Source organism: Rhamphochromis longiceps, linkage group LG7 (genome assembly GCF_057381845.1).
Source record: "Rhamphochromis longiceps isolate RC_006_pf linkage group LG7, R_longiceps_female_GT1.1, whole genome shotgun sequence".
NCBI classification, from domain to species: Eukaryota; Metazoa; Chordata; class Actinopteri; order Cichliformes; family Cichlidae; genus Rhamphochromis; species Rhamphochromis longiceps.
Genome location: NC_140563.1, coordinates 53960791 through 53975885, shown reverse-complemented (window position 1 = coordinate 53975885; position 15095 = coordinate 53960791). Strand labels below are relative to the sequence as shown.

At 41.1% G+C, this 15095-nt stretch overlaps 1 protein-coding gene across 8 annotated transcripts in view; it reads left to right on the top strand.

The window, feature by feature from the left end:
- fnbp1b (formin binding protein 1b) overlaps positions 1-14480 on the top strand; it is a 42515-nt gene extending 28035 nt beyond the window's left edge. For 2 of the 8 annotated variants that reach the window (XM_085414311.1, XM_085414304.1), the window contains exons 9-17: positions 1435-1626; positions 3200-3388; positions 8140-8154; positions 8462-8497; positions 10878-10987; positions 11074-11206; positions 11624-11745; positions 11871-12028; positions 13408-14480. In XM_085414311.1, coding sequence (XP_085270437.1) covers positions 1435-1626; positions 3200-3388; positions 8140-8154; positions 8462-8497; positions 10878-10987; positions 11074-11206; positions 11624-11745; positions 11871-12028; positions 13408-13586 — 1134 coding nt within the window. In that variant the 3' untranslated portion in view covers positions 13587-14480. The remainder of the gene's footprint in view (positions 1-1434; positions 1627-3199; positions 3389-8139; positions 8155-8461; positions 8498-10877; positions 10988-11073; positions 11207-11623; positions 11746-11870; positions 12029-13407) is intronic. The other 6 variants (XM_085414307.1, XM_085414305.1, XM_085414308.1 and 3 more) reach the window with 6 other exon arrangements.
- Positions 14481-15095: the final 615 nt, after the last annotated feature.

Genomic DNA, 15095 nt, shown 5'->3' with positions numbered 1-15095 from the left:
ACCTGGTGAAAGCAATTGTGTAATATGTGTGGTTTTGGAAGGAAACTTATAAAGACTGAAATAGTAAGAGTGATTGTGTCATTAGGATTATATCCATTTTGGCTGTAGGATTACCATTTCTGACAGAGCTGCACACTGGGGATGTGAAATCTGAAAGACACGTATATTTAGGAGCATTTATCAAGTGAAGGCGTTTTTGAGAATATATTACGAAAAGTCACAGAGAATTAGGCATTTAGTGCTTCCTTTTTGGCTACTCTTTTTTATTCAAATATGTTTAAAGTGGATCTGAATAAAATGCAAACTTCAACACCGTTATTTTTTACCTTAAAGATGATGAATGCCGGTTAACAGACATGGTTTTTAGTTGAACAGAGTAACACAGAGTTAGGTAGCCTAACTCTGGTAAATGGTAACAAAGGCTAGCTATGAGTAGCTGTAAAGCGCACACATTAATGTGTTAAATCTTGCCCCGTTTCTAGTCTTTATGCTAAGTTTAGAAAGCTGGCCAGCTGCTGCGGCTTCATATTTCATAGGCAGATGTGAGAGGTTTATCAGTCTTGTCATTTATCTCTCCTGGAAAGAGAACAAGGCAGTTTCTAATATGTCAGACAATTCCTTAAAGAAAACGTAAACCAAGGATTAAGGTTGTGTCTCATTGCTTATAGTTATTTATTATTTAAATAGGTAAAAGGAGAGCAGCATTTGCCTGTGTTTAAAAGTGTGATATATTGAGCTGTCACATGTTGGCTGCCTGCTGTATGACAAAAAACCCCGAAACCATCCGCAGGGATCACATAGTTTGTGTATGTGTAGCTGTGTATGTGTGTGTCCTTGGCTAGGCTCCAGGAAGATGATTCTGTGCTGGAGTAAACAACGGCAGGGAATAACACATCACATGCTACTTTTCCTCTGGCAGATACTCTTCCTCTTTTCTTCTTCTCTCACATATGGAGGACACAAGAGCAGATCTCTGACCCCCTGATCCTAACTCCAACCAGACCCTTTGCTATTATCAGTTCAGAAAGGCTGGTGTGCACTGCAACTGATGAATGTGCGTCTTCCTGTGTCTGAGAAGCCTGGCTGTATCCCCGACCTCAGTGTTTGCTCATAACTCCTGCCTGACAGATTTAGGCCTTTTCCTCTTTCTTCTGTAGGCCACAAACTGAGTAATTCCAGCTTCTCTTCTTTCTTGACACACTCTTGAATTGTTATCAGAGAGAAAGTGATATAAACAACTGAGTCACCGGGCCACATTTGTGTTGCGTATAATCACCAGACCTATGATGCTCGAGACATTCTCAAACAACAAAGACCCTCCCTTTAGTTATTGTTTGGTATCTGAAAAGCTACTTTGAAAAAGTCGTTGACGCAATTAAAGAGGTTCCAGGATTAAGGGTTCTGCTAACTGCTGCAACTGTTGTCTCTCACTAGGACTCTAAGCAGGTGGTGGAGTCCTTCAAGTCCGGTTTCGAGCCCCCAGGAGATGTAGAGTTTGAGGACTATGGCCAGGCCATGAAGAGGACAGTATCTGAAACCAGCCTGTCCAACACCAAAGAGAGCAAAGAGAAGCCTGGTGTCAAGGCCAAAAGCAAACTGTGGCCTTTCATTAAGAACAAGAACAAGGTAACAATGAATGAACACCTTACTCAAAAATCACTGCTACACCCGAACGTATTGCAAAACATCACTAGTTGTGGTGCAGTTTCCTCGCCTGGAGCTCACTTTGCACTTTCAGGAGATTTATATGGGCTGGGGTGGAGGGATATTACAGGTCCCATTATGTTTGTTCTTATGACTTTTTATTTAGTGGCTGTAGAAATATATGTGTTCAGTGTTTGTAGTGTGTATTACAGTCTTGGTGTTGATTCTGTATTAAATTTATATATTTTTAATAGATTTTTTTGACTTTTGTTCACTATGTTAACTTCAGAAATTTATTGCTAGTTCTCTGTTATTATTGCCATTTTTGTTGTTATTATTTGCCACCCGTTTCCTCCCCTGGCAATCACCCTCACCGATTTTGGAGCCTCCCTTTCATAACACACACTAATATATTTCTACTTTTCACTCTATGAACGGACTCAAGTGGCAGATATTAACTTCCTCTTGGATCTGATGTAACAGTCTTCCCTCAGTACTTTTCCACTGACTGATCATCCTTGAGTAGCTTCCTTTAGCTTCCTGTGTCTAAACATCAAGACTGATCTCTGGCTGTCTTATGGGCTGGTGGCACTGTTGGTATTGAATTAGAACAGAGTGTGATTGAGCAATCGTTTGTGAGTGTGTGCGCGTGTGTGTGTGTGCACGTCTGTGTGGGTGAGGGAGAAAGCGAGTTTGTGCAATGCTACATGAGAAACCCTGGTGTGCAGAAAATGGTGCAACCTCCCAAAATTAAGGCAAACTTGTAAAGGCAGAATTGGGGAGCATAGTGTACAGAGAGGTATTTACACTGTACATGCACACAAGGACACATGCATGCCAACAGAAACACAAAAACAATATTGGTTTACAGAATAAAAAAAAAGATTTCTTAATCGCGCACCAGTGCATGTGCAATGTGCATCATGTGGTATCCTAAAACTCATCACTGCTTCACTCTCTCTCCTTAACTGCTGGTTGATGAATTATGCAGTCAGATGTTTTAGAGCCGCAATAAGCAATTAGATTAGGCTGATGATGGCCTCAAATTCAGCAGCTGTTATCCTCGGGGATGTGGTGAATTACTCGTCTTAGCTGGCATGTTGACGAGGTTGGGAAAGTAAAAAAACAAAACTCAAACGGAGGTTTCTAAAATGGAAGCCGGCATGCGCTTTGAAACTCTTCGCTGTTTGCTTTGTGCATCTGCTTGCTTTAACACGTTTGTGCGCTTTCTACTCACTCTGGTCATTTTGTTCTTTTTAATTCTTTAATTTTTTTGTTTTATGTGTTGAACAGTTTATTTTTTCCCACAACATAACTGCTACTCTGGGTTTGACATCCCTTTGGTTGTCTTTTATGTTCCTTTGGGTTTTCTGTTGCGTGTGTTTATTTTTTAATATTTGTAGGAGGCTTATTTATTTTGTTTTGTGTTCCCTCCTCCTTTTCCTCCTTTGTCTTTTTTCGTTGGATTCTCGACCCCTTCTTCTTCTTCTTCTTCTTCTTCTTCTTCCACGTTTTTCCTCTTCCTCTCCGTCACGGCTCCCTCTCTTATTGGTAGCTTATGTCCCTGTTAACGTCCCCCCACCAGCCCCCACCTGCCCCCCCAGCCTCATCCCCACCCTCACCCTCTGCTGTTCCCAACGACCCCCAGTCTCCCAAGCAGCACAAGGAGCCCCTCTCCCACCGCCTCAACGACTTCATGGCCTCCAAACCCAAAATGCACTGCCTCCGGAGCCTGAGGCGAGGGGTAAGTGTGTGTGTGTCCAAGCCAGCTTTGTGCCTGTGTTTGTGTGTCTGTACACCTGTACCTGAGCTGTGTGGCTGCTACACTGTATGAGTGAATAATCCAAAGACGTGCTGAGCTTTCTTGGATGGTCATGATGGCTACAGCATCATTATTACTTCTGTTGCCAGTAACCAATCAAGTGTAAGCAACCCGACCTCCAACAAGTGTCCCACCTTCACTCATACAGTGCTCAGCTTTTGTGCTTCTCTAGCATGCTTCTGTAGAGCATTACCATTACCTATTGACTCCATGGTATGTGTCCTACTCACCAACAGCCTCTTCATCTTGTCCCTTCATTCTTCAGATTAACTGTGCTCACAATGACAGTCCCTCTCTACCACCTTCCCCTTCTGACAGAAACTAAGGAGCCTAAGCAGTGTTGGCAGTAGCATGAAGACTGCACTTGCTCCCTGTGCTCTTCTCTGCAGTCTATGCTGGAGGCAGATTGTTTTGGGTTTTGCACGTGCTAGGAACCAAGAAGAAGGTTAAACCTTCAAGTATGAATCAAGCGATTGGTATGGTGGGAGAGTAAGTTTAGACAACTTCCTGAGGGATGGTTTTATCAGCACCTCTCCAGTGCCCTTGTGTGTGTCATCACAATTTCTGCTCTAAAGTCCAGTGCGTGTTTTGTAGAGATACAGGCGACAGTTGCTGGGGAAGGTCACAGCATGCTTTCCTGTCCTTTCTTACTTCACTCTCCAGTTGTCCGTGACCTCAGGAATGGGCTGTAACTCCCAATGTTCCTTCCGGACTCCACAAATATCGTTTTTTTGTTTATGCTCATAATTTGAAATGGGAGCAGTTCAGAGTAAAAACATTGGTTTGAATTGGTGCTAACATGACGTCTGAAAAGGCAAAAGAACAATGTGTTGCAGTAGTGCAGTGTGTGAGTATCGAAGAGGAAATGATTAAAATGAGGCAGTGCAGAGGGAAGTGCGTATTTTTTTCGAGCAGGTCTATCAGGAAGTGCATGTTTCTAAAAGCGGATGTGTTGCAACAGCTCATGAGAAGACTGATAAAAAGAGTTAAATCAGATGCATTGTTTTCAACTATGCACAGATTAAACTGAAGTTTGACCTTATTCTAACATTTCATGGTATAAGAAAGGCTGAATAAAGGTTTAAAGGTTAAAAGCTTTATCAGACCGGAAAGCCTTGTGGAGATCTTTAAATTCATCAGTACTGCTTTCCATTCCTAACGAGGGTGCATTGAATTGATCTGTAGGTGTTTTTACATCTAGTGGAAGTTTATTTTCTGTGTTTAGATGCTGGTTGATGTAGATTACCGTGTTAAAATATTGCTTTCTTTTTGGAATAAATCTAATAAAACATCAAAAATGTAGGTAACCATGGTAACAAGCACTTTATCACCATTTGGAGGTAAAAGGCTTATTTTCTCTTCCTTTTTCTTCTACTGTCTTTTCAAACTAGGGTCATCATCATAAGTCTGTAGGAAGTCTAAATATATTGGACTAACGTATGTGGTAATGTTAAGATGTGGTTTTGTACGTGCCTGTGACCTCTCAGCGATGTTACTCACTGAATCAAAAAGTGGTATCGTGACAGAAGACAGTGCATGTGCAGAAGGCTTTGGAGAGCTAGAGTAGGGAGCTCACCATGTCATAATGGGAAAAGGTAATTTGCCTAAAGCCCTACATGATAAAAACCATTTATCATTGCTTAATCCATCCATCCTTTTTGTGTTGCGTATATGGGTACACAGCATTTAATTTGATTCAGAAAATGTTTAACCTAAAAAGTAATATAATATACTAAATAATTACTTTCCCTTGGTTATTGTCTTGAAAAGACTCAAATGTAACTCCAGCATAATCCCTGTTTGAAAATCCACCAATAAAATCTCTTACAGTCACATTCTGTCATTACAACTGTAGGAAAACAAATAAAATACACAAGTGTTGCTGTAGTCGTGTCTGTGGGGGTGGGGTGTTGTGTCTCCGTGCAATGGCAGGATGTCTACACCTGCAGGAGAGCTTGTGTGCACTGCATATGAGATGTCTAATTCATCCCCAGTCACTGTATGTGTGCGTGCACGTGTGTTGCTTCTGAGAAAAAAGAAAATGCGTCTGTGTCTTGAGAGTCAAATTAAGGCAGCATACAGTATAAGAGCTCAAGCACATCAGTGTTGTTTCCCAAGTTCTTATTGACAAAGCTTTATTCTCTCTGATGACCACACAGCAACAATCTCCGCGCTCTCTCATTTATCACAAAGAGCTAATGAAGAGGACCCTGGGCAGACCCACGTATGCTTTTGAAGCAAGGCAATATGTTGTAAGTGTGTGTGTGTGTGTGTGTGTGTGTGTGCGTGCGTGCGTGCGTGCGTGCGTGCGTGTGTGTGTGTGTGTGTGTGTTCGGCTTCAGTGAGCACCACACCAGATATGTGTGTGTGTGTGTGTGTGTGTGTGTGTGTGTGTGTGTGTGTGTGTGTGTGTGTGTGTGTGTGTGTGTGTGTGTGTGTGAGAGAGAGAGACAACAGGTGTGTATTTGGCGTGTATAAACATTGAATAGTTGTGGATGTGTGTGATTAGTAAAAGCCATGTATAACACAGGCAGTAGCCTCATTAATAATTGTCTGAGGAAATTTTCACCATTAATGAAGCAAAACATGCTCACAAAGGAGGCTAGTGTCTGTGTTTGGCTCAGTATTGATCACATGGTTGTGACATGTGCAGAGTCGGAAGAATGATTTTAGAAAATGATGACTTCATCCCTCATCACATGTGCCAGCTTGGGGTCTGCTGTGTCTCGCAGCTGTTTCAGGGCTTCCCCACTGAGCATCTACAAGGGGTCAATTCACAAAGTGTCACAAGCACCTGAGGATGTGAGAGTTATAAGGACGCTATTTATGATACTGAGGAATTACCGCTCTTTACTTATTAAACCTCATGTGGCTGTATGACACGAGGTGCTGGTTACACTTTGGGTCTGGGTCCAGCTTACAGTACCCAGAATTTACCCCTCTGGGGCTTTCTTTGTGCTGGTGTGCCATAGTGCAGCAGTGTTATCTGTCTGTAATATAACTGTTGATCTGTGTCTGTCTCAAGAACAAATCTAAAACGCTCTTTACGGAAAGCTGCAGCTTTTAAGTGGTCCCATGATAAATCACACATAAACTTAGTAATAAAACAAACAGCTAGAGACATAAATGTAAAAATGAACAGCAGTTATTGACTCAAGCTGCTAATTTATAGGAAACCCACTGTAAACAAAACCGAAAGCAACCGACAGCAGAAAAGAAGTTATGCTGCTCGTCAGGTAGCGCTGAGAAATCCTGAAAGCCAGGCTGATGAGTGCAAACAGTTTTGTTCAAAGGAAAACAAGTCCTCAATGCAATGATGAATGCAAAAGTCGAAGCTAGCTTAAAAGGCTAATTTTCACATTTTTTTCTGGCCTGTTGTTAGAAAGGGAGCATAAAATTGGAGTATAATGTGTCGTACAGAAGCAGACCAGCTTAGACTTTTTAGCTAATTATTCTATAAACATTTTAATTTCACAAAAACATCAAACATAGCTTTTATTTAAATTGTGAGAAAGAATATGAAAGGATCTTTTGGACCAGCTTTACTTGATTCTTTCACTTCAGTTTTTATCAACTTTCAGACAAAAATTTCTCTTTTTCATTTCCGGATACAAAGTCCATATATGACCCACCGGTGACAGAAGCAAAGGCCTGTGTCTTTGCCTGCACTTCTACAAAGTAGTTTTTATACATGTGAAGGTGTGTGTGTGTGTGTGTGTGTGTGGGGGGGGGGGGGGGGGGGGGGGGATCACATAGCAATGACCATAAAAGGCCATTCACAGGTGGATGACTTGATTAGTGGATCTAAGTGAGTAGAGCTCCTCGGTGCACCAGCATGTGACCTTTTAACAGGATTACAAGTCATCTGCTCTGGCTCTACCAACCAGTTGTTGTTGTTAACCTGCTCTGTTCTTTGTATTCAGAACCATATCCTCTCCAAAGTCCCTCGCCAAATTCTATCGCTGTTTTAATTTTTGGCTTTCACTGAGCCACTTGAGTTTGCAAAATTTAGAGACCCGTCTATTTCTAAGCTGTTCTTCACGAGTGTGAATATTTGGTTTCTGAAAGCATCTCTCCAGTTTGTCTGTGTACAGTATCTGCCTCCATGTCAACATATGGACCTGCTAATGTGGTAACATGCTTTTGGCGCCCTCTGCTGTGCCCTGTGTGTCATTGTGTAGGCAGCAGAGCGGGATCAAGAAGTAAAGGGTACATTGTCCTCTGTCGTCGTTGTCATTCTCCCTCTACTTCTTAATTTGCATCTGTCTTCCCTTAATTTTTCTCAGTGACTTCATGCTTTTGCAGTAGGTTGGCCTGTTAGCCAACTTTTCTTCCCATTTCTCATGAATTCATCATGTTAGAAATGTTAAACTTCACCACATGAAAAAAAAGAGCGGGGTCTTAGTAGCTAAAATCGTTTCTGATAGAGCTTTTTTTGTAATTACACAGCTAGTATATAAATCAGATTCTTGAAGTTTTAACTACTTTACCCTCTTTTCCTTTTATGGTGAAGTCTGGCAGAGTAAAACATTATTATAAAAATCACGGAAACTATTTTTGTTGAAAGGAAAATAAAACAAATGGCCGTAATATTCTCCTCATGTTGACTTTTATCTGTTGTCTGTTTCTCTCTCCTGCTCTTCGCCATTTTTCTCTCTTCTCCCCCCATGAAGCTTTCTCTCAAGCTGGTAAGCATGACCGTATAACTGCACGACCGTAGCGGCATGACCATAGCACGCATGTGACGTCGTCCCAGTAACACAGTCTCAATAACGTTCTGTACGCTGATATGTTTTTGGTGTGCTCTTTTTTTCCTCATTTTATTTGTTTTGGATCTAATTTAATTATTAATTAAGTTTTGCTGTAACACAACAATGGACCTGAGACTCACGTCGCTGTCTCATTTTTGTGTTATGTTTGTTTGTTTGTTTTTATGTTGTGATTGTGTTCCCGTTTTGTCTCTCCCAAAATGTGTCTGTGGTCTCTGTGATGCAGATCACACTCAATTCCCACGTCCGGAATCTCATTGAGGTGATCAGATTTACTCTGTGTTTTATTTGTCTGTCCTTTAGTCTGTCTCGTAGTCCTTCTTGTCTCAGCTGATTGTATGTCCCTGTAACATATACTAATTGCCGATCTGTAGAAAGCGAGCTCCTGTCCTTACACTGCATGCCACTTCGGTTCCATTTATTGATTTATTGATATTTTTGTGTGTGGTTTGTAAATCTAACACTAGCGAGGATTTCCTCAAAACATAAGGATTAGTGAAATTGTTTAATACTTTTGGGAATCCTTTTCATATTTTGAAACATTCACTTTATGGTGTGTTAAGGGATAATAGTGATACACACTGGAAGTACTGGGAAACAGCTGTCCTGGCTTTATGCAGAAAAACCTAAAAGTTCTCTAACAGTACTTTATCTGTTTTACCTGTTTAAATATGTGAAAAAAAAACCCCCAAAATGGACTAATTAGGTATTGGCAATAAGACGAGAAACTCATATCTGTTTTTAGGGCTAACTGGTATATCCCAGTTGGAGAAATGGCCTGCCTGCTTTGCCTGTGACTCGCCTTTAGTATCAAAGCGGATCAGAGAGAATCTCTTTGTGTTTCCGGCAAACAAAACTAAAAAGCTTTAAGTGGATAATTAAGCAAAATTCATTTTCAAAAATCCACATGAGTCCGAGTCGTGTCTCTCCATGTTGATTTGTAAGTTGCTTTGCACAGGGGGAGTGTTGATGGGATGGTGCATAGCTTCAAAGAAGAAGTAGTTGATGTAACATAACATCAGAGTATCGCCCTTCATGCAAGGCAGAAAGGAGGAGATCTTCCCCTCTGGACAGCCGTTTCCCTGTCCTTCCAGTCTTTATGTTAAGCATATTTGTACAGACATGAGTTTCTTTTCTGAAAAGAAAGTCAACAAGTGCATTTTCGCAAATTTTAAACAGTTTAAAAAAATTTTTTAAAATGTTGACATTTTACAGCATATGCTTGGTTTGTTTTTGTACGTCAGTGCCTGAGTCAAATAAGACTGATCAGTTTGAACCTTTTCTAACAGTCCATCAACTTTATTGACTACAACATCAAGTTACTAAATGCCTGCATATAGTTTTAGTTTGTTTATTGATTAAATTTAATCACGTAGAATAAATTTACATTTAGATCGTAGTGCCTCACTAGTCTGAGGATACGTGGATACGTAAACACTAATGAGTCATTTCTGTACTGTGATGTTTCACTGATACGAGAGCATGACATGCCTGCATGCTGACTGACAGATCTTTGTTGTGTTGCATGCCTTTAAGTGTTGCATGCTGATACGGGGAGAAGGGGTAAGGTTGCCGTGGTAACTATCTGGCTCATGTGATGTGAATCCTGACCTCCAGGCTGTAGATCCAGCATTTATTTCCTGTGGTGCCACTGTGACCCATCTCAATGAGATCCAATCACAGGCCTTGACCTCTTCAGTCCACACAGTTCAAAGATTTTCTGCCGATATGTCACTATTTTCGTTCTTTTTTTCCAGCTAATCATAAACTCACTGAACCACAATGCTGCCCCAAATGGAGTAACAATATAAAACAAAGGCCTCATTGCATCTTATTGCGAAATCCTATCATTAAAACCTATGGATAGTCAATTGTTTTTAAACAACAATAGTAGCTTGAACGCAGTATATATATATATAGGGTCCAAAAAATTAAACCATGTATCAAGTAAGCTGTACTGCAGTACCAACATTTCTGAGTTATTCCAAGACTTACAGAAGCAGCTAGTTAATTACCTTATCCTTACTGATCAATTTATTTATTAGTTTTGATGCTTTGTTTACAGATGTTTACAGAAAGACTGAGAGGCAGCGGAGCAGCATGACTCATTCTATTCAGTATTACAGTCTCAGCAGGAAACATGACTCCTGTCAAGCCAACCTCTTGCAGCTCATATAACCTTCATTTTAAGAAAGAGCCGTTCCTGTCAGAGAACAGATCCATTAGCTAGCTGACCCTGAAACACTATATGCAATGAAAGGATGTGGCCAAAACGTTATTACATTTCCGTTGCATTTACAGAGCTCTAAATTAGGTGTGGCGACTGAATAGGTGAAAGGCCTCAAGTCTACAGAGCTAAACATCCTAAATATCACAGAGTGTGTTAGAGAGCGGCTGCAGTATCTCCTTCAGTGATTCAGTTAAAGCCTAACAGGAGCTCCATTTATTTACCCTGATACCCATTTATCCCTGAGTCTTGTTTCACAGGGTTAAAAAATAAAAATAGAAAAAACCCCAAAAACAGAGAGAGATACTGCACCTATCAAAAACTGATTCCTGCTAAGGCACAAAAAGGATTACTGAAGTTGGTTATTTTCTTTGAGTATTTAAAAAAGTTTCCATGGTGTGATTTTTTTTTTCAGGGTTCTGTACCGGAGGACTTCAGTCACCTGCCGCCAGAGCAGAGGAGGAAGAAGCTGCAGGGCAAGATCGATGAGCTGAGTAAAGACATACAAAAAGAAATGGACCAGAGGTATTCAGAGGGGTTTTAATCTAGCGTTATAAATCTTTCCATTCTGTTCTGAAGCCTCAAAGACTTACAAATACTTGCTCTTCCAGAGATGCTTTGACTAAGATGAAAGACGTGTATATAAAGAACCCTCAGATGGGAGACCCGGCCAGTGTGGACCCCCGGCTAACAGAAATAGGTCAAAACATTGAGAAGCTCCAGTCTGAAGTACAGAAATTTGAGGTAAGTTCAGTGTCTGTCTGAGCCCCTATTCCTTTTTGAGTGTTAATGTTGGCAAGGCTGTGTTGTTTGGTTTATCTGAAACAGTAAATAATGAGGAGCTCAGACACACATCTCCAGCTGGGGTAATTCCAAAGAAGACTGTCGCTTATCCATATTAGGAGAAGATGCAAGGCAGCTGCAGGGATTGGCTGCATGTTCCATGTTCTCTGTGCAGAGAGAGAAGTCCCAGAACAATGGCCTGGTTTAACCGTGTAAATAAATGGGGGAATGCAAGGATGAGGTGTTCGTTCTGTGCTAGGTCCTTGCCGAATGTAAAGTTATCACAGATAAAAAGAATTCCTCAAGTTGTCATTCGTCCAAGTTGTCATGTAATAAAAATGAAAAGCTAGAGGCAAATAATGATTGCGTGTGTTTCAGGGCTGGTTAGCAGAGGTGGAGGAGAGGATGCCGTCTAAGAGTGATTCACACCGGAAAAGCGGACTCTATGAGACCCAGAATAGCACAACAGTGAGCAACAACTGTGCACAGGACAGAGAGAGGTATGGTATACTTTGGCAAAAAGCAGCCACAGAACCCAGAGTTTGTAACACACATGACTTTTTGGGAAGAAATCGATGTGTGTTTTCACAGTATATTTACTGTGTGTGTGTTGGCCCCTGAGCAGCCCGGATGGCAGCTACACAGAGGAGCAGAATTCAGAGGTTCAGGTCAAAGCCCAACCCATCCCCACCCCAACCACCACGACGGAGTTCGATGACGAGTTTGATGATGAGGAGGTCTTGCCTACCATCGGCACCTGCAAAGCCTTGTATCCCTTCGAAGGTAACTGCAGCCACATTGGTTTAAAATAAAAACGGTCAATGTAAGTATGAAGCCTGCTCGTTGGCTGGTGGCTGCTGCTGAGGTCCCGTTATTTCTGGAAATAAGCTGAACCTGAGTCTGATGGAAAACGGGTGGAGGAGTTTGTTTCCTCTGAATGAGGAGGAGGAGTAGGGATGCGATCTTTGTGTTCAAATGTGTGGAGGAGTATGAATAAAAATACACTCATTTCTCAGTTGCACTATTTCAAAATCAAATTTGGAAAATTATTCAAAGCTGCTAAACATAAAGCTCAGTGCATATAAAGAGGCGGTAAAGATCTATCTTACTTTAGCTGTAGCGATTGCTGGGTTAACGGTGAAATTGTGGTTCATTGTATAGGTTAAACTAGTTTTTCAGTTGTTTTTCAGTTTTTCAGACCTTTGATGAGTCATAATCATGAATATTAGAATAGCAGTAATAAAGTAATTCTGTAATACTGCAGTCATTCAGTCATTCTGGAGGGTTTTTCTTTCAGCAAGGCTACATAACCAAATGCTACCCGCCCTACTGGCAACAAGAAATGAGAGAAAAGTCCCAGGAATAACCCCAGTCCCTACTGTTGCAGATTACAGTCACGTAAATGAATTACAGTTACACATATTTCCAGAGAGCTCACCGCCCTGTATACCTTGTGTTTTGGCATAAAACCTTCATACTCAAACATTTGTTCAAAAGTAAAAAAGGAGTGTACTCTCAAAAAAGCAATTTGATTACAGATAAGGTTTCCACATAATTGTGTTACGCAAGTACAGCGTAAAAGATTAAACTTACTGGAATCTGGTCTATTGAGATCTACTTGAGCAAAGCACAACATTTAACAAAGCAGCAAAGTTTAACCACATAACGACATCACAAAAAACAAATAAACTGTAACACAATAACGTTCATCTTGGAGTTGTATTCCCTTAATTATCTGGTTATGGTTTTTTGTAGGGCCTCAAACATCTTGGCTCCCCAACCCCAGCCCCCCAGCTCCAAAACTGAATAAGAGGGGCTTACACTGAGTAACACTTTCCTAACTAATGTATCCATAAATGTTTACTTTTCAGAAATAGATTAAATTTAGAATTTCTGTTAAAATGGGTGGATCACATGAAGCACTACTAATTGTTAAAACTACCTGTGCTTATTCATATATGTTGACTCAGGACATGTTAAAGTGCCTGTGGAGTTTCTACAAGTAGTCTCTGACTATATCCCTGCTGTACAGCATCTGGTTTTGCTTCCTCTTTTCTTGCATCTCTGATTTTCAAAGTGCGCTACTAATCAACATGGTTCCTATTAATATACAAAGCCAGCGTTCTTATCTTCTGTTGGTTTGCGGCTGTTCTCTCCTGCAGGTCACAATGAGGGCACCATCTCCGTGGCTGAGGGTGAGCTGTTGTACGTCATAGAAGAAGACAAAGGAGATGGCTGGACACGCGTGCGGAGGAACGAGGATGAGGAAGGATACGTGCCCACATCCTACGTTGAAGTGTTTTTGGAAACGAATGCCAAAGGTGCTATGACATACATTTAACTCAGCAAGTTCTTGCTATGACAGTTTTTGTTACTCTGTATTCCATTCACGTGCTGAACGAATGGGGCAAGTTACAGAGATTATAGATGCTAGTTCAGACACACACACACACACAGACACTTCACGCCGCTCCACAAAGAAGGAGCAATCGGATTTGTCCATTGTGCCTCATAACAGTTGGAAAAGTTGTTTCTGGTAGCGTGAGCTGTGCCAATCAGATATCATGTCTAAGAAGTGTTTGAGGTGAAGCCTCTCTTATTCACGGCAGTGCCACCTAGTGGTCATTGAAAATAAAACATGGCACACTCAAAGCTCATGATGGCGCAAATCAGCACCTAACAGTGATCACCTGTATATTTGAGACATTCAGTATTTGATTTTCTTTTAGGTTTTAAAATGTTGAATAACAATATTCTACCCAAATAAAAACACTGTTAATTAAGACTTTGAGCCAGAACTGTGGCCAAAGCTGAATCTGTGTGGTGATAAATCAGCTGAGTGAATGTAAGCACCATGTGAAGAGGCAGTGACCATCAACTCAAAGTTACATTTTTAGACGTTATTGTGTTTTGGTCACTTGACGTACCTAAAAAGAAAGAATGCTCAATGTGCAATCAAGCAAATGTAATTTAAATCAGCTGTACAGTATGAAGACATATCAAGAGATATTTTTGTAGGTTAAACTAGATTAAAAATCATGCTGCTGCCTCTCAAGTGTTGCATGCTCTAGATAAATTACAGTGTTGTTACAACAAGAACAAGTTATTTTCCCCTGTAAGGGGTCATTTTTTAAAATATTGTCCAGTTTAATAACATTAATAGCCGCCTTATAATGTTTCCTTTTTCTAAATTCACCTTTTGATAATGACAGTGTTGGGCTGTTCTGGTCCTTTTTTGCAGGCCAGTGGTAAAAGAATAAAGGACTGAAGTATTAGCTGAAGTAAACTATGTATGGTGAGGCTGAGCTGGGATATGGAGCTGGTCATGACTCTAAAGCTTTGTGGTTTGTTTGCATCGGTCTCTGAAGTGTTTACACTAAAAGCATGGTGTGTGTGTAGCCTCTAGGTCGTTTCAGTGCTCTGTTACTCTTTTCCAAGATCAGGGCTCTCTCAAAAATCACTCTCACTCTTTTAAAGACACAACTCACCTCAAAATAGAATTTACACATTTTTCCTCTGGCCTCTAGTGCTATTTTCTTACTGTGCAACTACATCCACTAACTGTAAAAACCATGCAGCTAGCTAACATTAGCAGAGGGGGGCACCATTGATGTAAATGGTAAATGGCCTGTATTTGTATAGCGCTTTACCCCACATTCAGTCATCCACCCATTCACACACTGGTGATGGCAAGCTACATTGTAGCTACAGCCACAGCTGCACTGACAGAGGCGAGGCTGCCAGTCACTGGCGCCACCGTGCCCTCTGACCACCACCAGTAGGGTGAAGTGTCTTGCCTAAGAACACAACGACCGAGACTGTCCGAGCTCGAACCGGCAACCTTCCGATT